The sequence below is a fragment of the Panthera pardus genome, unplaced genomic scaffold, assembly GCF_024362965.1.
Source record: "Panthera pardus isolate Hobbes unplaced genomic scaffold, ASM2436296v1 HiC_scaffold_18, whole genome shotgun sequence".
NCBI classification, from domain to species: Eukaryota; Metazoa; Chordata; class Mammalia; order Carnivora; family Felidae; genus Panthera; species Panthera pardus.
The window spans coordinates 14,910,552-14,932,773 of record NW_026526743.1 but is presented as its reverse complement, the minus strand read 5'-3'; the positions used below and the strand labels follow the sequence as shown (position 1 = coordinate 14,932,773).

The following is a 22,222-nucleotide window of genomic DNA, read 5'->3' as shown; positions in this document are numbered from 1 at the left end:
CCCCGAGAATTTTCCCTCCTACCTACCCCCGTACCAGAAATCGCCTGGGAGACGTGCCTCTCGTGGCCCCCCAAATCTCTGAGCCCCCTTCCCCGCCACCATGTCCTTTGGAATGTCCCCAGTGTACCCTGAAAGACTTCCTCAGAGACTCCCTGAGATGTCCTCAGGTCCCCAAAAGTCACCCAGACGACTCCCCCGACATGCGCGCGCGCGCACACACACACACACACACACACACACACACACACACACACACACCAGCCACCTCTCAGACACACTCCCCCTTTATGGAGTCGTCCCTCAGGATCCTTCCACAGATCCCAAGGGTTTCTCCCAAAGACCTCTGTTCCCCCAAGTCTCACCACCCCGAAATGCCCTAGAGATCACCCTCACATACCCTACGAATCTTCCCCGCAGACCTCCCTCGCTTATCCCAAATATCTCCTCCAGAGGTTCACTGAAATCTCTGTGGAGAATTTCGATCCCATGTTCCAAAAGCCTTTTCCACCAACCCCTTTTATGTATCCCAAATCTTTCCCAGTAAACTATACCACATGTTGCAGAGGTTTCTTCAGGATTCTCAAAAAGTCCCTTGTAGTTTCTGATATTCTCTAGAATCCTCCTTAGAGAACCCTTAAAAATCCCCCCCCCCGCGACCTCCTTGAGCCCCTTAAACCTTAAGACCCTCTTCATGACCTCTGTGAGATGCAGTTTTTCAAGACCTCCTCACATCTTCTCAGAGACCTCAGCAGCCCCTCAAGCCCTCCTATTGAGATAAGCCCTTGGAATCCCTCCCAGAGACCCTTCTAGCACCCCCCTCAGAAGCCCTTGAATCACTGCTCCAAGACCCCCTGCCTTCTACTAAGACACTTTTCCTAGAGATTTCCCTCCCTGAACTCTTCCTCACAGGTTCTCTCAGGTCCTTTAGAAGCCCCCTCCCCGTTCAGTCTTCCCTCAAAATAACTGAGCTCCTGCTCTTAGAAAGTCCCAGAATTCTTTCTGAAAAGCTCTCTGCCCTGACAGTCGCCCATTCCACTCAGAAGGCCCACCTTTCCCATATTATACCCTTTCGAAGACTTTACTCAGAGGTTTCTCCTCATCTGAGTCCTCTGAGGAGTTCCTGAAAAGACCCCTGTCATCGTGCTCCAGTACATCCAAGATCTCTCTGAGAAAGCCACACCTCCCGCAGAGGCCCTTTAGAGAATTTTCGTCGAAATTGCCCTGTATTAACAACCTTATCCCCAGCACTTTCTTCAGACTTCTTTGGAACATCCCTTCATTTTCCTTCTGTGGCATCGCCATTCAGGACCCTATCCGATTTACCATTTTTAGAATCCCTGTTTGCACCCTCTCGTCTCCTCCGTTCTCTTTCCTCTGAAATCAACTTAGAGGTCCCTCTCAGATCTGAGCCTCCTTGTCTCCTCAGAGGCCGCCAACATCCTCCAGTCCTCTCCCCTCCAGGAGCCTCCATGTCTCCTTTTAATAAAAACATCCTCAAAGACAGCCTCAGGTCTTGAAATCCCAACCTGCAGAGACCTTTTTTCTTAGGTTTCCTCCTCACAGACTCCTCCTTTTGGAGACTGAGCGACCCTTAACAGCCTCCTTAGAGACTTCCTGAGGACTCGTCCCATTTTCCTTTCAGCAGCCTTCTCCTTCCTTTCCCCCTTTGAGGGCCTCCTCGCTAAAGAATCCCTTCCCCTAGGGGCGCCCGGGTGGCTTAGTCAGTTAAGCCTCTGACTCTTGATATCGGCTCAGGTCATGATCCTCTGTTTGTGAGATAAGCCCCACGTCGGGCTCCACGCTGACAGCACAGAGCTTGCTTGGAAGTCTCTCTTTCCCACTCTCTCTGCCCCTCCCCTACTTGTACTTTCTCTGTCTCTCTCTCTCTCTCCCAAAATAAACATTAAAAAAAAAACAAAAACCCTTTCCCTATAGCAGTGGTTCTAAAAGTGTGGTTCTTGGACCGGCAGCACCGATATCACTTGGGAACTGGTTAGAAACGCACGTTCTCGGGTCCAGCCCAGACCTACAGAATCAGAAAACTTGAACGTAGGACCCAGCAATGTTTTCGGGAACCCTCCTGGTGATTCTGCTGCATGCTCAAGTTTGAGAATGATTGTCCTGTGAGAGGATTTCCCTTTCCCCCACAGAAAGCCCCCTGAAAGAGGCTTCCGGGTGTGCCTCCGAACCGCTGCCCATCCTCATTTTCCCAAGAGTCGCCTATGGGAAATATCCGCCGTCCGGGAAGTCTTCTTCCCCTCCTTGGAAGGATTCTGGCTACCCTGAAAGGTTACCCCATCCTCTGAGCAATTACTGCATATTCTACCTTTGAATAGTTTCCTTTCAGGTCTTCCTCGGCACTTTCACCTTCTGGCTTCCCCTGCACACCATACCCCAGCCTTTGGTGTTCTCGCTTCAGACTGCTGTCTCCTTCAACACATGTGTCCATCTCCAATCTTCCATCTGTTCCTCACCACATAGGCACCTTCCCTTAAAGGCACTTTCGGTTCTTTGCATTCTGTGTCTTACTGTCCGGAGCCCTCCCTTCTAGAGCACCACTCACCTTCTCCCTTTAGTTGTTCATGTACTCGTCCACTCACCCTCATTGGGCTGCAAGTTTAGAAAGTACTGGGACGTGTCTTGTTTCTCTCTGAATCCCACAAAGTGGGATCTGCCTTCTGTAAGTTATTGGGAATCATTAGAGAAGGGTAGCTCTTTCTTCTGCATTTGGCCAGAAATCTCTAAGTTTTTCAGATCTCACTCCCCATTCAGGCTGTATACACCTTCCCCACCCTCTCCTGTCTTCTTCCTGTACCCAGCGCACATTGCCTCTCCCCCTAGAAGAAGCTCTGTGCCCCACCCACTGCTATCTGAGGGACTTTTCTTTGTGCTCCCTCCTGATTCTGAGCTACCTGAGGTCCTGTGCTTGGTGACCTGCCTCACCCCATCCTCAGTGGCCTGTCAGCCTCCCTCAGCCTTTATAAGTCTTTATAAGTCTGGAGCTCTCGGCTTTCTCCAAGGGATTCAGTTTCTCTCTGGGGTCAAGAAGGGGAAATGGAGATCACAGGATACACACTGGGGCCTGCCTTCAGTGAGCTCACAGTACATTAGAGGGGTTGGGCAGGTACACAGGGCAGAACATGAGGTACAAATTATATGCTGTGGAAATTTGGCAGGGAAAGAAGGAGCCCTTTATCTGGAAAGACACGTCATGGAAAAGGTGGTATTTGGGCTCGGTGGTGTTCCACAGGAGTTGGGACAATGATGAGTGGTCTTCCAGGCAGAGGTAACAGCTTTGCAATAGGTCAAAGATAAGAAGGGCTTCTCATCTCCCACTCATGGCATCTCTTCTCTTCACTTAAAGGACAGAGATGAAAGAAAACAGATCCCTTCCATCTTTATTATATTTGCCAGCTATACTCTTGTGACCCGTAGAGTGATAATATCGATGATTACTGTTTATTGAGTAATTATTGGCCAGTTACTGTTTAAATGCTTCACATGTATTCTCATCTCATGCTCCTCATAGGGAATCCTATGAGCTAGGTAAACTACAACTAATCTCATAAATGTTGAGGACAGGTGGCACAAATAGAAGGTTTCTGGACCCTGTCCATCCCAAGATGATAGTGCCATGAGTCATAGAGTTGGATTTTCTGTTCAGGTAGGGTTGGGTGCAATGAGGAGGCATTATAGCATAGTATAAGTTAAGTATGCAGACTCTGGGGCCAGACAAGATTTGTGTCCCGCATTGTCACTTACCAGTTTTGTGACCTAGACAACTACTTAACTTCCCTGGCTCTTAGTTTTCACAGCTAAAAAATGAAAGTAATAATGGTAACTTATGTTCTAGAGTTATTATAAGAATTACATAAGTTAACACATGAAGTAGCTAAAACAATGTCCTGCTTATAAGTGCTCGGTGTTATCAAAAATGAATGGTTCGGGGCACCTAGGTGGCTCAGTTGGTTAAGCGACCGACTTCGGCTCGGGTCATGATCTCGCAGTCTGTGAGTTCGAGCCCCGTGTCGGGCTCTGTGCCGACAGCTCAGAGCCTGGAGCCTACTTCAGATTCTATGTCTCCCCTTCTCTCTACCCCTCCCCTGCTCACGCTCTGTGTCTGTCTGTCTCTCAATAATAAATAAACATTAAAAAAAATTTTTTTTAATAAAAAAAATAAATGGTTCACGTCAGCCAGGACTCTAAAGACATAAATGACAGAACCTTAGTTCAAGCTAGTTTAATCAAAAAATGAAGTAATTGACTTGTGTTATTAAAAAGTCCAGAGCTAGGATGACTTCAGTCTTAGCTTCATCCAGGAGTTAAAACAATCTTCTCAGTAATCTCTGCCCATTTTTACAAGGAGTGTCTTCATCCTCAACAAGTTTCTACTTTGTGGTGACAGAGATGGCCTTCAGCAACCCTACGCTTTAATCCTACCTCAACACCCTTAGCGGAAAGAGAACTCTTTCCCGAAAGCCCCAGTTTGAAAACAATTTCTTCCCTGAATAAGTGTGAAATACTAACAGAAGATCCTCAGGGACATGTTTGGAGTTCTGTACCCTGGAATTAATTCTCTTGCTAACTCAGGTTGCTGTGATTCCATCCCATGAGCTTTCTGATATTGGTGGCCGTTCCCCTCCTTGCTTGTTCTCTAGCCTCAATCATTCTCCAGTCTGTGGTCGTTTGGATCCAGAGAGAGTTTATGGCTAATCCCATCCAACCAGACTTTCCTTTGGGATCTCACTGAGAGAGAGAGACAGGGAAGAGGTGACTGGCCAGGTTTGGTGGTAGCCTCAGGGTAGGGTAATGGAATCCAGGAGTAGTGGTATTCAATCCTATACCTCAGCTTTGGGTTTTCAGGACTCTGAACTTTGAGAGACTTAAGTAAATTACTTTGGGTAGAGTTTTGTTTTGTTTTATTTTAGTGTAAATTTGTTGAATACAGTCTGATTGAGAGCAAGTTACAGAACAACAGTATATAGAGTATGCAAGTCTCAACTCCAGCAGTTAAACAATTTATGGAGGCACTTTTTTAAGTTCTGGACATAGAGCAGTGACTGAAACAGTCAAGGTCTTGGACTCATGGCCCTTACCTTCTGATGGGGGTGGGTGGAGAGGATACACAAAAGAAATCAGTGATACATGCTATGAAGGAATTAAAACAATAGTATGGAAGAGAGGGTGCCTGTGGCCACTATACTCAAGGTCAGAATTGGCCTTTGAGGAGGTGACAATCGAGACTGATGACCTGAAAGATGAGAAGGCACCAAGTTGTGGGACGATCTTGGAGTAAGGCATTTTAATCTAAACATTGTTTTAGGTGGAGAAAGGACTGCTGCAAGGTGGAAATTTTTTTCACAGATATTTTATTCAGGATGTGCTATGTGCCAGGTGCTAGGTTAGGAATTGAAAATGTAATGGGGCACCTGGGTGGCTCAGTCGGTTGAGCATCTGACTCTTGATTTCAGCTCAGGTCATGATCCCAAGATCATGGGATTGAGCTCCAGGCCCCACGCTGAGCATGGAACCTGCTTGGGATTCTCTCCCTCTCACCCCTACTCATGTGCTCTCTCTTTCTTTCTCTAAAATAAAATAAAAAAATTTTTTTTAAATATATGGCAGTGAATAATACAGTCACAGTCTTTCCTTCCCCCATGGATCTTAAAATCTAAGCGTTTCTGGAAGAGCTGCAGCCTTTGATTTCAGTGTTTCAGACCAAAAACTCTTTACTGGGGAGATGAGGAAGATTGGGGCACACGGGAATCCAGATTTAATTGAAGACAGGGAACCAGCCATGTGATGATCTGGGGAAGAACTTCAGGTAGGGGGGTCACAAGGGCAGAAGCCCTGAGATGTGTTCAAGGAACAACAAGGAGACAAGTGTGAGGGAGAGGGGACAGAGGCTAGATCATGTAGGGCCTTGTAGGCCATGGTAAGGAATTTATATTTTCACTTAAGAGACTTGGGAAGCTGTTAAAGGGTTTTTAATTTTTTTTTAATGTTTATTTATTTTTGACACAGAGAGAGACAGAGCATGAGCGGGGGAGGGGCAGAGAGAGAGGGAGACACAGAATCTGAAGCAGGCTCCAGGCTCTGAGCTGTTAGCACAGAGCCCAACGCAGGGCTCGAACTCACAGACTGCGAGATCATGACCTGAGCCTAAGTCAGATGCTCAACCAACTGAGCCACCCAGGCGCCCCTGTTAAAGGGTTTTTAAAGCAAGACAGTGACATGATTGGATTTTTTTTTTGTTTTTTGGGTTTTTTTGTTTGTTTAAGAATGTTCACTGGTTTCTGCAAGGAGAACAAGGGTAAGAATGGAAGCAGGAGGTGGATTAGGAGGCATTACATTGGTCCAGATGAGAAAGGATAGTGACTTGAATATGGTGATGGTAGTAAAAAATAAGAGAAATAGATATGTTTGGTGTATAGAGAAAACAGGACTTGATGGGATTGGTGACAAGATGATGATAATAGCTAACAACTCTATGAAAGTCGGTAGTGTTATTAAAACCATTTTACAAATGAAAACAGACACAGCATGGTGAAATCATTTGCCCAAAGTTACACAGGTAGTAAGTGGAAGGATTCTGTTTCCAACCCAGACAGTCTGGTCCCAGAGCCACTTGAGTTTTGGGAAAGAAAAAGGATAGCATGTTTAGCCAACGTTAAGAAAAAAGAATTATTGAGACCAGACGACTAGAACGTATGGAAGAAAAAGGAGTCAAAGATGACTTAAGAAATTCTTTGTTGTCCACAGAGAGATGATAGTTGAATCTATAGGAGTTGATTACATCCAAGTGAGAGGATACAAGTATAGAGAAAGGGAAGAGCTAAAGATAGAGTTTTAGTGGGGAAGGGTCAACACCTATAAGCATGGGATGAGTAAAAGGGAGCAATACATGGGGGCAAGGGGAGAGGGAACCAGCTTCTCTACTCCAGGGTTTCCCACAGCTTCCTAGGCTATGCTTATCTTCCGGGAGGCCCCCCTGACTTCTCCACTCCTCTCCCTCCCTTCCCCAGGACTGTTCATACAAAAGCCTCATTCTTAGCTGAGGCAATAGTATGCATATTTTGTGTACATATTTCAGGAGTTTCGGAAAATAATGGTTAGTTTTTACAAAAGAGAAGTTGAGCTCCCTTGGCATCTGACATTCTCTTGTTCTTGCTCAGGTCAGGATGGTGAGTTAATCTTAGGTAACTAACCTATTACCTTGTTCATGAAGTATGAGTTTCTCAAAGGCCTAGGCGTGTGCTGTAGAAGGGCTAGGAATGGGTAGGAAGGCTAATAGAACCCCCTTATTCATCCAGAGATGTTGGCATTAATGGGTGTACCTGTTACCCAACTTTTCTAGGCAATGGAAGGGAATTTACAGGAGGCTATAATATTCTTAGGAACAAGCAAGGGTTCTAAAACCAGACTGTTTGGCCTTGAAAATCTCAGCTTAGCTGTGTGTAGCCTTGGACAAGTGACTTAACCTTTTCTGTGTGTCAGTTTCTTCATTTATAAAATGAGAATAGTGTTATACATGTATATGTGCATGTGTGCGTGTAATATACGCGTATGTCACGTATATGTGTAAGGTATAGCGTATGTATTATTTTCAGAATTAAATGAACTCACCCACAGAAAGCTGTTCGCATAGGGCCTGGCACATGACACGGTATATGGTATATGAAGACCTGCCAAGCATCATGGTAGGTATTTTTACGTACATTGTTTCACCTCATTCTTATAACCAGCCTCACTGAGGAAGAAACTGAGTTACCTGCCAAAGGTCAACACAGCAAGTAAGTGTCAGCAGGAGAGCCCCGTTTTCAGCTACATCTGACTCCACGGTGCTGGTTCCAAGTGAGGAGAGCTGGCTCCAGAGGCACCTCCTATCTGTGGGCTGCTTCTTGTTTGAAGCCAATGAAGGGAGCCTAGTGAGTAATTTTTCCTAAAACCTCTTAGCCAATGTTGGCTTTATTTTCCACCCTCCAGGATTGGTAGATGCTTCCACAGAAGCTTACTTGGTCCCTTAGAGAGCAAATATGGCAGCAGTAAGTTGGGCTGTTTGAGAACTTTTCCGTTGGAATTCCCCTCTAGTGTCTTTCCTCAAAGGTAGGGAGTCATTTTTTTTGTCGCACAAAGACAAAGAGATCAGAGCAGTGGTGAATTCTGTTTTTGTATGGGAGCAGTCAAGGCTCTTCCAACTTCAAGTGATAGAAACACAAATTGGCATCAGCCCAAAAGGAATTTATTGGTCCATATAACTGAAAAGTCTGGAGTGAGGTGGCTTCAGTCTGACTAGGTTGGATCCAGATCTTCAGATGTGAACAGGTCTCCCTCTTTGTCCCCTCATCTCTTGACTCTGCTTTCATCTGTGTTGGCTTCATTCTGAGGCAGACTCTCACTGAGGTAGCCGAAGGGGCAGCCAGTAACATCAGGAGATGTATAATCTCAGCAACCCCAATGGAGAACTTCTTTTCCTCAATGGTGCCAGCAGAAGTCCAGTGAAGACTTTCCTTGACCAGTGGACTTGCCATGTCTACTTCTGGAGCCAAGGAAGACAGTTAATTTTCCAAAGGGAACTCAGGGGCTGGTATCAGAAGATGGGCATGGATGGTTGGCAGCAGATCCACCAAAATCCCTCACAGTGTAAGGTGCCTTGGAATAGTCAGCGTGATGCCTCTTTCCTGGCCCATGTCACTAACCGAGGTCTCCCCTTCTCATTGCTGCCAACCACCCAGGAAAAGAGGTAGCCGGGGACCTCTGGCCCTTTGACGGAAGAAGCCATATCACTCTCCTCTCTAGTCACCATCCAGAACAAATACCCAGCATCCTTCTCCTGTCCTAAAAGCAACTGTTTGTTTCTCTGAAGCCCCCAGTGTTTACTGAGGACTGTCACAGCCATTGTTGGGCACTAGATCCTCTCTGCCAGTCATGTTCCCTGAACAACTGGGCAGCTTGAAGGTATAAACCAGAGAGGCCTGAGGGAAGGACAGTTCACAGACTTCTGGTCTTTTCCCAGTGTGTGTCCATCTGGTCCAAGGACTGCAGGCCACGTGCTTTGTTTGTTCCTCATGGTGGTTCACTGTTGCTATTTTAACGTGAATTAGTTTCCAATATTTAAAAATAGGGGAAATTTTATTTAAAAATCCAGATTTTCGGTTCCCCTTAAAAAAAAAAAAAATCTAAAACCTAACAACACTGGACCCACATTCCCACATGGTAGCAGTTGATCAGAGCTAAAATCATGACTTCTCCCTTTAGATAGGGTATGTGCTTTCTACCTCACCATAGTCCTCCCCAGCCTGCTTCATTCAAAACCTGGACTTAATAAGTGTCATATTTGAGACCCCGCTCTGTCCCAAACCTTTGCTTATAGCATTTGGCTTGGGAGAAGATTCTGGTCGTCAGCTTATTTGGGAAGCACAGTGCTGTTGCTTTGGAAAACTAACAACCCAGAAAAAGTTTATGGGAAAGAGTGTGCACAACTTTGGTCTCTTTGTGGATTTGGTCATCTTTTTGCCGTACATGTTGTTAGCATATCAAACCTCTCGTCACAAATGTTCTGTCTGAAATAGTAACATGTCCTTCTATCCTATGAGTTGCCACCCAGTGAAGGAATCCCTCCCACTCCCAAGGGATGTTCATGTAGCCTCCACTTGACCACTTCCAGCAGCCAGGGAGCTATTACCTCCTCACGTGGCAGCCAGTTCCATTCTTGGATAGATATATTATTTTAAAATTCTTCCTTATGTTAAGGCAGATGCTGTCTCCTTAGGGCTGAAATCCACAAAATGTTGGAGGTAGGAAGAGAAACTGATTTTTCAGGCATGTGAACTACCACTCATCCATCCTGCATCCAGGGCAAACATTGATAATCAGTCACAGTATTCTTTCTCACTGAGCCAGATAGTAGAATGCAGCCTTAAAAAAATTTTTTTTTAAATTCTTTAAAAATTATAGAAGTAATACGTGTTTACTTGCAACTAGTGACGTGCTACAAAGTTACATAAAGAGACTGTTAATAATTCCTCCTCTCCGAGGTAAACCAATGGGAACGGCCTAGGGTGTGTCTTTATACACATTTCTCTATACACATACACATGTAGATATAATGAGGTGTGTAAGGATTTTTGTATGGCTTTTTATCTTCTTTTTATGAAAATGGCATTGTATTGTATGTATTACCATGGAGCTTATGATCAGCCCTGCAGGTTGGTGGTGAAAGATCAAACACTATATATAGATGTAAACGTGCTATGTTTTTTGTATGCTATCAGAATCAAGCATGTTTTTAATAGCTATGTAATATCTCTTTGTATGAGGTGTGCCCCAGTTGATTAATCCTTGCCCTTTGATGGATACTCCTGTTGCTTCATTTCTTCTGGATCCTTCACACCATAGTGCCCCAACCAGCCACTACCAGTCGTTGGGAGTTAGCCTGTGAGGTAAAACCCATTTGTCGTGTCTGATCCAGTCTGACTCCTTATCTTACACATTGTAGAGAAGGGAAGCGGACTAGCTCCAGGTCAAAGTGAATCAGTGTCTAGGGCAAGACTAGAACTGAATTTTCTTGACTCTCAACATTTCCCATGTCCCCTCTCACTTAGAGCCATCCACCCTGGTTCTCCTCTGGAGTAAAAGAACAAATCTAATTCCTCTCCTGTGTGCTACCCCTTCAGATATTCAAAGTCAGCTATATCATTCCTTCTAAGTCTTCTCTTCCACCGGGGAAATTTCCTCAGTGCCTTCAAACTTCTCTTAGGACAGAGTTTCCAAGTCTGTTTCCCATCCTATGGGCTATTCCTTCTGTCATCTTCTCCGGGGCTGTAGAAATCCCAATTGTGGCTTCCATGCTCACCTTATTTATTCATTCTTTCAGCAAATACATACTGAAAACCGTCTGTATGCCAGTCACCATTCTGGGCACTGGGTAACCATATAGCTTGCTTTTTGGTGGAAAGAGAAATAACAAACATAAATAATATCTGAGGGTGTCAAATTATATAGAAGAAATAGCCTAAATAGTGTGACAGACCCCTTAAATCCGATAGTCAGGGAAGCTCTCTCTGAGGAAGTAACATTGAGCTGAGACCTGAGTGACAAGTAGGGGCCAACCATAAATAGGTCTGAAGAAAGAGTTCTAGTGAATAGAAAACTTGTACCAGATGAAATTGGAGAGGCCACAGGAGTCTTCCAGGGACCTGTAGACCAAGATCCATTCAGTTTTAGTTTAGGTTTAGTTTAGGAAATCATTGGAGGATTTTAAGCCAGGAGCAACATTTGATTCCTTTTTAAAGATGTCTTGGCGCGCCTGGGTGTCTCAGTCTGTTAAGCGTCCAACTCTTGATTTCAGCTCAGGTCATGATCTCGCAGTTTGTGAGATCGAGCCCCGCATTGGACTCTGTGCTGCGGGAGCCTAGCCTGCCTGGGATTCTCTCTCCCTTTCTCTCAGCCCCTACTCTGCACATGCATGCTCACTCTATCTTTCCATCTCTCTCTCTCAAAATAAATTTAAAAAAATAAAAAATAATAAAAAGATTTCTGGGGCACCTGGCTGGCTCAGTTAGAAGAGCATGCAACTCGATCTCACAGTCTTGAGTTCAAGCCCCGCGTTGGGTGTAGAGATTAATCAAAAAAGTAAATAAACTTAAAAAGATTTCATTTTCCCCTACACTTGCCCTTATATGCAAAGGGATTGACATCTGGGTCAGTTTGCTTTGTTCAGGTGTCCCAGAGAGGATCTGCCAGGTGAGTCATAGCCGTTGTCAGATGCACCTCACAGCGCTCTTCAGCAAGAGGATGGAAGTTCAGGGAGGTGGCAAGACATGAGCCCAGCAAGTTCAGTGGGTCTTTGTGTGGAGTTCTCAGTCCGTGGAGCCAAATGTGGTTTGGGGATAGAGCCAAGGCACTGGTTGTGGGACAGACCAGGAAATGCGAGTAGAGACCTGGAGCTCGAGACACTTAAAGGCTTCAGAGTAGTGTCCAGAAATCAGTCCACTGAAGAATAGTCCTGTTGTCTGCCCAGTTAACACAGCTCCTGTGTCGTTCCCATCCAAGAGAGGAATTTGAACACTTTCTAGCTTGGGAGTTTTTTACTTTGGATGTGACCCTTCTCAAGTTGGCATCCTCCGTGCTCTTAGGAGTCTGGATGACAGGCATCTTTGGAAGCCAGGGGACTTGGGTCAGGAGTAGCCTTCAGAGGAATGAAGAAGAGGTCTGGGGGAGTCTCACCTCAGAGCAGAGATGAGTGGGATCTTAGAGATCAGAGCTGCACCTTTTCCAGAGTGGCAGAGCTGGGTTGAAGGAGGTAAGATTCCCCCAAATCTTTGAAAAAGCCTTTGTCCATGCCCCTACCTTTGGGCACCCAGGCAGTTACTGATCACTTAGCTATCTGCATACTCGAGATCTCCACTGAGGTCACCACCCACTCACATCCTAGCTTTATGAGTCTTAGATTGACATACATAAACTCCATGGAGTCCTCTTAGCAGGTGAGCAACCACTCTTTCCCACTCTCAGAAGAGGTAGGTCAGGGCATGTGCTGGGGGTCACATGTCACATAAGGCCAGGTTTCCATTAATTCAGATCTTTCCCTGTAGTGTGCAGCCTCTCCTATTTCCCATTGCTGGAAAATCCTACCAACTTAATTCTGCTTCCTTTGGCCCTTTGATAGCTAGGACTGAGGGGCGACCTCTTCTCCTTAGTCTTGCTGAGTCCCAATCAGGTGTTTTTTCTACATCTGGAGATTGGTGGGAAAGTTGGTTTAGTGTCTGGTGTTGGCTTCCTCTTTCTCCCAGGAGCTCAGCAGAGCAGACACCCTAGGAGAGGAAGGCATAAAGCCTCCTTACCCTCTCAACCTGCATTCACCAGGCCAGTTCCAGCCCTTTCATTCTGTCTGACCACCTTCCTTCCTTTTCTAGGAGCCTGGAGAGGTGTGGCTGGACCAAGACCTCCCCCGATGTGAGCAGGTTTCCTCCTCCCCCTACCACCCGTTGCCACCACGCCAGGGAACGTCCTCAAGCCCTGGCCCTCAGGGGAGAGGTAACAGGAGCTCTGAGCCGAGACCATGTGACGGCGCTGGCCCTCGCCACCGCCGTCCCCCCCACCCTGGCCCCAGGCCCGGCACCATGATGTTCCGCGACCAGGTGGGCATCCTCGCTGGCTGGTTCAAGGGCTGGAATGAGTGTGAGCAGACGGTGGCCCTGCTGTCACTTCTGAAGCGGGTCACTCGCACCCAGGCCCGGTTCCTGCAGCTCTGCCTGGAGCACTCGCTGGCGGACTGCAATGACATCCACCTGCTAGAGTCGGAGGCCAACAGTGCCGGTGAGTCTCCACCCGGAACAGGAGCAGATATCGGAGGGCTGAGGAGGCCCACCCCACAATGTGCTGAGAAATGTGGGTTCTCAGCTTGTTGGTGGAGGGGGAGTCCCTGACCTCCCAAGTCATCATCATTAGTCTCCTGGGGCTTTGTTGCCAGATATCCTCAGGCATGAAATGAGGGGCTACTGGCGGATGGCAGTGCAAACTGGAAACAACCTATAGCAGAGGAAGAGCTATGTAGGGTGGCTTGTCTGGGCGACTGAGAGGAAGGGACTAAGGTCATTACTTATGAAAGTGGATTGGAAGCTGAACAAATAAGTCATTTCTCAAGCTCTGGGACACCAGAGCTAGGAGAGAATTTTAGAAATTCACAAGTAATCTTAAACTGTTCTGTAGGCACAAAGGTAGGTTGGACTTAAGGCATAAATAGCTTCAAGAGAATTTTGAATTTAGGTATAGTCCGTATCAGTTCCCTAAGCACTCAGTAGAGTGTGTACCAGGAGCCTGGTGAGCCAGGCTTCTCTAGAACTCTCTCAGGGGCTCCAGTCATAGACAGGAGTCAGGCCAGAGAACGCTCTCAGGGCACACTGCTGAAGCCATTCTGGCCTGTAGGCTTCCACAGGGCGGGATGGAGAGCTGTTGACCTCAGTGATGGGTGAGAGAGATGGAGGCCAGAGAAGAGGACATTTCGTGCGTACTTGAAGCTAACTGGAAAGGGGACGCAGGGGCTCCGTGTCAGTGCATCCAAACCCTTCCCACCTTCTCCCCCATAATAATAGCTCACATTAAGCCCTTACAACACACCAAGTACTGGCTGTACTTATATACTAACTTGGAAAGCAGTGTTTTTTAGTGTCTCTAGGGTCAGACTGTCTAGGGTTAGATCCCAGGTCTGTCATTTGCAATATAACAAAGTAACTTTCTGAGCCTTGGTTTCTTCCTCTCTAAAACCAAGATAGTAACTATGCTTACATTTTAGGGTCATTGTGAGCTTTGAGAACAGTGCCTGGCATGTAGTAAACACTCAGTAAATGTCAATTGTTTTTATTGTGAATAACTCATTTAGTCCTCACAACCCCATGAAATTGGTACTGTTATTTTCCCCATTTCATAGGTAAGGAAATCCACATGGGCTGCTAGGAGCCACAGAGTTGCCTGGCTTCCCTCATCTCCCCAGGCCCATTGCCTTCGTAACAATCCCCTTTATTTTTCCGAATATTTACGTATAAGTCAGAGAAGCACCATGGTTATAGGGTGAGGTGGCTCCTCGGTCCAGGACTCACACCGGCTTTAAGTCCCAGTCTGGCAGACAGTGAGAGCAAGAATCTAGCAAGACTACAGCAGGCTCAGAGCTCAGCAGCCTCACACTCCTCCACACCAGGGAGGGCTCATCTCTGCTCTGACATCGGTGGCAGGAGTTCTTGGTTGTGGTATGGCTGTGCCCCCAAGTAGGGCTCCTGTGGGACAGGCCGTTTTCTTATGTAGCTTTGTCACACTTCCCTGCCACCCCATCCTGTGAAGGCAGTTGGATGAGCACTAAGTACCAATCTTGTCTGTATCTCAGAATCACCAGTGGTGTTTATTCTATTTATTAGAGCGTGTTTAATTTTTGCATTTGTTTTCAAAACTTGTAAAATCAAACCCTATGAAAAGTAAAAAGTGAGATCTCCTCCCTTCCATACTTCCATCTTCCCAATTGGTGTATGTTTTGTGAGAGATTCTGTGATGTATGAGTATGCACATAGTCTCCCTTCAGCTTTTTCATTATTTTGATCATTTCTTTAAAATGTTTTAATGTTTTATTTGTTTTTGAGAGAGAGAGAGTACGAGTTTGGGAGGGGCAGAAAGAGAGGGACACACAGAATCCGAAGCAGGCTCCAGGCTCTGAGCTGTCAGCACAGAGCCTGACATGGGGCTCGAACCCACGAGCCTGGAGATCATGACCTGAGCTGAAGTTGGATGCTTAACTGACTGAGCCACCCAGGCACCCCTGTTTTGATCTTTTTTTTTTTTTAAGTTTATTTAGTTATTTATTTTGAGAGAGAAAGAGCATGTGTAAGGGAAGGGGCAGAGAGAGGGAGAGGGAGAGGGAGAATCCTAAGCAGGCTCCACGCTGTCGGCGCAAAGCCCTGAAACCAAGAGTTGGCTGCTTAACCAGCTGAGCCACCCAGGCGCCCAGATCATTTTAATATATGGAGTAGAACACTGTGTATATTAACCAATTTCATTTAACAGTGTAATTTGAAGATCATTTCATATTCAGCACACATGTATATGCCTCATTGTTAATGGCTGCATAATGGGAAGAATAGGTATTTATAGAGGCCTACCTGGGAATCAAACAATTCTTTACGTTTATTACTCATTTAGTCTTCACAACAGCTCTGTAAGGTAGTCTTACTGTTCCCTCATTTTATAGATGAGTAGACTGAGGTCTGGAGAGGTTTAGTGACTTGCCCTGGGTCATACCACTGGTCACAGGTGGAACTGGAATTTGATTTTAGAGCTCTTGCTCCTGACCAGTAGGCTCTACTTTATGGTCTGTTTGGTCTCGCTCATACAAACAGTGCTGCGATGAGTACCCTTTAAGCATCTCTAAGATAAATTCCTAGAATTCTGTGGAACTGCTAGTTTGAAGTGATGTGGATGTGAAAGATGCCTTGTTACCACATCGCCTTAAAAAGACACGGCACCCTTTATACCAAGAACCTGATGCTCATCCCAGATGGTTTGCACTGGGATTTGGGGGTAATGCCTAGCCAGGGTTGAGAATTGATGTGGAACGAATTCACTGATGAATGAAAATAGGAATCAAGGTCTTCAGCCGCAGCCCCAGGTCAGATGGCGAGAATATATAACAAGCTGGTACTTAGATGGAGAGGTAGGGAAAACTTAGAAGGGCTATGGTGTATATCAGAGTCAGCAGGAAACCTGCCAGGACTAGAGCAGAGCATGACTAGAGAGAGAAGTGGTCACAGAGGCAAATTCTACAGACCGTTAAATGACTCTTAATGGACATGGGGACTCCTGGGCACCTGGGTGGCTCAGTCGTTGAGCATCCGACTTCAGCTCAGGTCATGATCTTGGAGTTTCTGAGTTCAGGCCCCACATTGGGCTCACTGGTGTCAGCACAGAGCCTGCTTTGGATCCTCTGCCCACCTCTCTTTGCCCCTGCACTGCTTGCGTGCACACTTGCTTGCTCTCTCTCAAAAATAAATAAACATTAAAATAATAATAATAATAATAATAATAATATACATGGGGGCTCCAAGACTAAGGAGGCCTGTGTCTCCTGTCTCGGTCCCTCCCTCAAGTAGAACAGCCCCCTTGCCTTATTTGTGAAGGAAGTAGCTTCTTCCTGGGCCTAGAGGCCTACTTTGTGGGAGGAACTGTGCACCCTCTGACTTTATCTCTTCCCTTGTTTGTTATGGGCTTCCCATTCCCTTGTGTTTCCCAAACTTGCGTCATTGTCCACATCACCTGGTGGGAGGGAAGTGACTCTTAAAATCCAGCCTCCCCACCCCCCCAACCCTGACTCCACCCCTGAAATCAGAATCCTGAGGGGATGGGCCTGGGAACACGTATCCAAGTTCTTCTGCTGACTAGACAGTTTGAGAGATGATGCTCTGCTGGATGATTCATTTGTTACAGGACATGAGAATAGGAATCAGAACATCCAGGAGTTCTAGATCCAACTCTGCCACTAAAACCTCTTGTGCATTGGACCAGTTCCACCCCTCTTGAGCCTGAGGATCCATATCTGGACAGTGAGAGGGTTGTTCTAGATACTCTCCAAGTGCCTCTTGGGCTCTGAAATAATGTACCAAAGAAGGTAGAGCCACAGCCAAGCGTATAACTTTGGGGGCTCAGCACATTTTTCTAAAGGAATAGCTCTTAATATTTTATGAGATGGGGGTGCCTGGGTGACTCAGTCAGTTGAGTGTTCCAACTCTTGATTTTGGCTCAGGTCATGATCCCAGGGTTGTGGGATCGAGCCCTGTGTCAGGCTCCACACTTAGTGTACAGCCTGATTAAGATTCTCTCTTTCTCTCTCTCTGCCCCTCTCCCCTGCGCTCACTCTCTTTTGAAAAGAAAAAAGTGGGGGAGGGGCGGAGGGAGGAAGGAAGGAAAGAAAGAAATGGGCAGATAGGACACCTGGTGGCTAGTTCGATAAGCATCTGACTCTGGATTTCGGCTCAGGTTATGATCTCACAGTTTGTGTGATTGAGGCTTGCATCAGGCTCTGCGCTGACAGCACAGCACAGAGCCTACTTGGGATTCTCTCTCTCTCTCTCTCTGCCCCTCTCCTGCTCATTGCATGTTGCACACTCTTTCTCTCCCTCCCTCTCAAATAAAATAAACTTAAAAAAAAAAAAAAAGGCAGGGAGTACAGACGGCTTGATCTAGGCAAGTGAGTCCCAACCCTGGCTTCATGTCAGAATCACTCAGAGACTCTATAAAAATAATCTGAGGCCTGGGTCCTATCCCCAGCGAGTCTAATATTTTTTAAGCTCCCTAGTTGGCTCTTGCGTGCATCCAGTGGAGAACCACTTGTCTTGATACTGACGCTGATACTGACCAGGAAGGTGGTGGCCTGCTGGGAGTGGGGAGTTGGGGCTGTAGAAGGGGAATCTGGTCTGGGCTCTTCCTCTCAAGCAGTTGGGAGGGTTTAAGGAAGTCCCCCAAACCCAGGCAGCCAGCATTGGTTTCATAGAAGCAGAATCTGAAACAATACCCAGGAACAGAAAAGCAATACCCTAAGGGTCTGTGGAACAGGAAAGAGAGGCCCCAGGTTACCCCTTGTTGTCATCCCTGTTGCTTCTCCCAGTGCTGTCTTCCCTGCCTGTTTGGAGCTGTAACAGTAATACTAGTCCTCTCTTTCCTCCTGATGCTGACTTGGACCAAAAGAATAGAGCCAGAGAAGCTGAAATCCCCTTCCCTCCCAGGTCCTTCAGCTTCCTAGGCCACATTTCCTGCATTTCTTTCCTCCTCCTGTCCTCTGAGTCAGAGTCCCTGTATCCAGCAGGTTTAAGCTCCTCCCTATCTGGCTTACTGAATCTGGGTGGGGAAACTGAGGTCAGGAGGGGGCCGTGGCTGAATGAGTCACCAGAGCTCAACTCTCATGCCTCCACCCTCCCTTTAAAGCTCTACTGACACAGTTCATCAAACAAAAATGTGAGCCCCCTGGCCCTCCCCCATGTTTGTGTGAGCTGGGGTGAGATAGAGAAGGGCATGTTTGCAGCCAAACCCCAGCCCCTGTGACTAGTGCCTGAGGCTGCCACGATTATTGCAACAGCCCAGCACGTAAAAATGGATTTGCTCTGTGGCAGTCTCCAAGATATATTTGGCTCCTATGATTTGCCAGGACCCAGGGTCATGACCTATTTAGTTCTGGTCACCTGGCCAAGGAGGGTACTCATGCACAGTGTCTCTGGCCCTCTCCGTGCCTGCAGAATCCAGGTTTGCAGCTTGGTGAGAAGCAGCCATTGGCATCATGGCATTCCCAGCCCCCTCCCCCATCCGCCCACCTCCAGAATTTCATCATTGCTTGTTGTACGTCTAGCTCAGAGGAACCAGAGATATGTCTGTTTTTGGTAAATAACTGCACGAAATCCCCCACCCCTGTTGGGAATCTTAAGGGGGAGTCCCAGATGTGCCCTCCCATATTACTTGCTCCCCACAGCCCTGAAACAGCGTGGGCTCTAGATCTTCAACCAAAAGCGATGACAATAACATTTAAAATGACAGGAGTACTTAACACATGTCAGGTGCTTTGCATGATTGTCTCATTGAACCTTTACAACAACCCTGTGACATAGTGGCTTTTACTACCCCCACTGTACAGAAAAGGAGACCAGGCTCCGAGAGGTTAAAGGACTGGCCCACAAATATGTTGACCTAGCTCATAGAAGCAGAGGTAGATTTTGAATCCAGGCAAGTTTGCCTGTTGAACTTGTGCCCTTACTCAGTATACTCTGCTAGGATATGAAACAGGGTCACCTGAGGTCAGGGGATCCTCGAGAGGGCACGCTATACACTCATAGACACCACTACCTTCTAGGAGACCATCTGGGTTCAATTCTGCAGGTATTCATTGGGCCCCCACTGTGCCCCAACTCTGGGCCAGACTTTTCTGATCTGAGCAGGAAACGAAGTTTCATCCCCACCCGTCATCTGCAGCCCCAGCTGGGCTCACCCCAAGGGGCCTGAGGCTGCGCAAATTCCTTGGACCAGATCCAGTGCTCACTGATGCTTCCCAGTCATGGGAGGCCCGCCCTCCCCACCACACCGCTACACAGACACATGAGCACACATTTCCCCAGGGTCAGCCTCCAGTCGTCCAAAACCACTCTCTCCTTTCTCCATGGTAGAACAAGGTCCTTCATTGAGCCCAACCCTTGGGGCTGTTCTGTCACGTCCCCTGGCAGTACCAGAGGAGAAGCTGTGTCCCTTAGCCCTGGGGTCCTGGCAGTATCCTGGGGTGGGGGAGGGACTAGACAAGGCTTCTCTCTGTCCCAGATGCCTCTGGCTACTCTGTAAGGCCTAAACAACAGCGATTGAGAACGTCAGGGTAGGGCTGGAAGGAGTAGGCTGACTGTTGGAGGAGAAGGGAGAAAAACACCAATCACTGAGTCATACTGAGTGCTTACTGTGGGCAGACTCTGTCAGGTGCTTTACATGCACTGTCTCCCTAAATCCTCTCAGCAGACCTGTAATCCCTCCTTTCCAGAGGAGGAAATGTATTGCCCAGGCAACTGCATAACACAGCTGGGATATAAGTCTTTGACTTTCTGTCCTTAATCTTCATCACGCTATTTCTTCTCATCAAGAGCCAAAAACTCAGGGATTAAGCCAGGGGAATGGGGTACCAGGGTATTCATTCCTATATGATCTAGTGCCATGTGGAGGTGGGAGGGTGGGAAAAGTGAAGGCTTCCTCAAGTCAGGAAGGCCTGTCCCACCTTGGAAACATCCTTAGATATGGAGATGACCTAAGAGACAGCCTTGTAGTCATGGGAAGCTGGTTCAACAAGGTTTCCTAGCCTTGAGTGGTAGGTCCTGCATGAGATCAGGAAAGCCAAGGATGGCGGAGGGGGAAGGGGGTGGAGAACAAGAGATTTGGCATTGAAGAACTAGTATAGTGTTGTTGGTAAACGTTTCTCCCAGTTCTGGAAGCTGACAGACCTGGGCTCAGATCTTGGCTCTGTCTGTTTGAGAAAGTGATTCCACCTCCTGAAATTTAGTCCCTCATCCATAAGATGGCAATGTTTTTTGTTTGTTTGTTTAATGTTTATTTATATTTGAGAGAAAGAGAGAGAAAGACAGAGCATGAGCAGGGGAGGGGCAGAGAGAGAGGGAGACTAGAATCTGAAGCAGGCTCTAGGCTCTGAGCTGTCAGCACAGAGCTTGATGTGGGCCTCGAACTCACAAACTGCGAGATCATGACCTGAGCCGAAGTCAGACGCTTAACTGACTGAGCCACCCAGGTGCCCCTTTTTTTGTTTTTTAATTTTTTTTAATGTTTGTTTATATTTGAGAGAGAGAAAGAGCATGAGCGGGGGAGGGGCAGACATAAGATGGCAATGTTAAAAAGAGTTGAGGTGAGGTTCTTAGCATAGTGTCTGGAATATAGTAAGTGCTCAATAAATGCTATTCATTATCATTATTATTGTGTAGTATTACTGTTCTATTTTGGCCAGTACTATGGGCATAGCAGGAATTGATGACTCTGAATGAATAGATGAATCCCTGGACACTTAAACAGAGGTTCTTTAGGCAGCTTAGAGCAGAGAGTCCCAGGCCAAGAGAATGTGCGGTTATATGGTGAGTTGGGAGTTGTGTATGATTCATTTTCTTAGGGCTACAGATGTTAAGTGTTTCCTTTGCCCTGTAGCATTTTCTCCCATCCTGCAGTCCATTGAGCTAGTCACAGAAGTGGTAACAAGGTTTTCAAGGAAGACCTGTAATAGCTCTTTCCCAAGGCCGCCTTTATGTGGCTGGTCTGGGGCCTTATTACTTAGGGAGTGACCTTCTGGGTCAAAAGGGGAAACCTGGCTCATCTCCATGAGACAGATCTAGGCCCTCACACTGTGGGATGGGAAGGAGATGTCACCAGATGATCACTGTGGCATGGACTGGCCAGTGAGGCTTCCTGGAGGAGGGCAGGTTTAGGCAGTCCGTTAAAAGACAGAATTCAAATGGGAGGAAAGATATTATTGTAGGTTCAAGCCTTGGATCTCAGTGTAAGTGTGGAAACTTGGATGCATGTGATGTGGAGAGAGCCCCGGGGAATGTGGGGGTATCCCACATCTTTATCTGGAGGAATAGGAGGTGGCGAGTGCCCTAAAAATGAAGGTGCTGTTGGCTAGGAGTTCCTGAACGTGAGTCTGTTGGTTGCCATTGGAAGCTCCTGGTCAGGAACATGACATTTGGTGTGCTTTTGAGAAGACAAATCCGTCTGCGTGAATGGGACCAATTGGAAGAGGAAAATCTAGAGGCTGGTCTCTACCACTTAAACAGCAAGCATTTAGTAAATACATTCTTTTATATGCCTGGCCACTTTCCATTCTTTATTAGCTTATTGGATCTCAGAGGAACACTGTGAATTGGGTACTGTAATTATCCCCAAAACTGTTCAGGTTAGGAAATCTGTGTGCAGTGAGGTTCAAGATGACTTGCCCAAGATCTAGCTAGTAAGTTGGAGTCCAAACTGTCTGATTCCAGAGCCCAGACTTTTAACCATCGTATTCCATTGTCATCCACTGTCAGGGAGGAGGCTCTTCTGATAGGGGAAAGGAGATAGAGGCCATGGAGATAAAGAACAGGGATACAACGAGAAGGGCAGGCCTGGGGACAGCAGGAGGAGCTCAGATTCCAGAGTAGCAAGTTTGGCTGATTGGGGGGCC

The 22,222-nt window shown here is 46.8% G+C and overlaps 1 protein-coding gene across 1 annotated transcript in view; it reads left to right on the top strand.

Moving 5' to 3' along the window:
* Positions 1-22,222, top strand: part of SAMD4B (sterile alpha motif domain containing 4B) — a 38,564-nt gene that overhangs the window by 856 nt on the left and 15,486 nt on the right. Inside the window, exon 2 of the mRNA XM_053905959.1 lies at positions 12,918-13,320. Within this exon, the coding sequence (XP_053761934.1) occupies positions 13,125-13,320 (196 nt within the window). The 5' untranslated portion in view covers positions 12,918-13,124. The remainder of the gene's footprint in view (positions 1-12,917; positions 13,321-22,222) is intronic.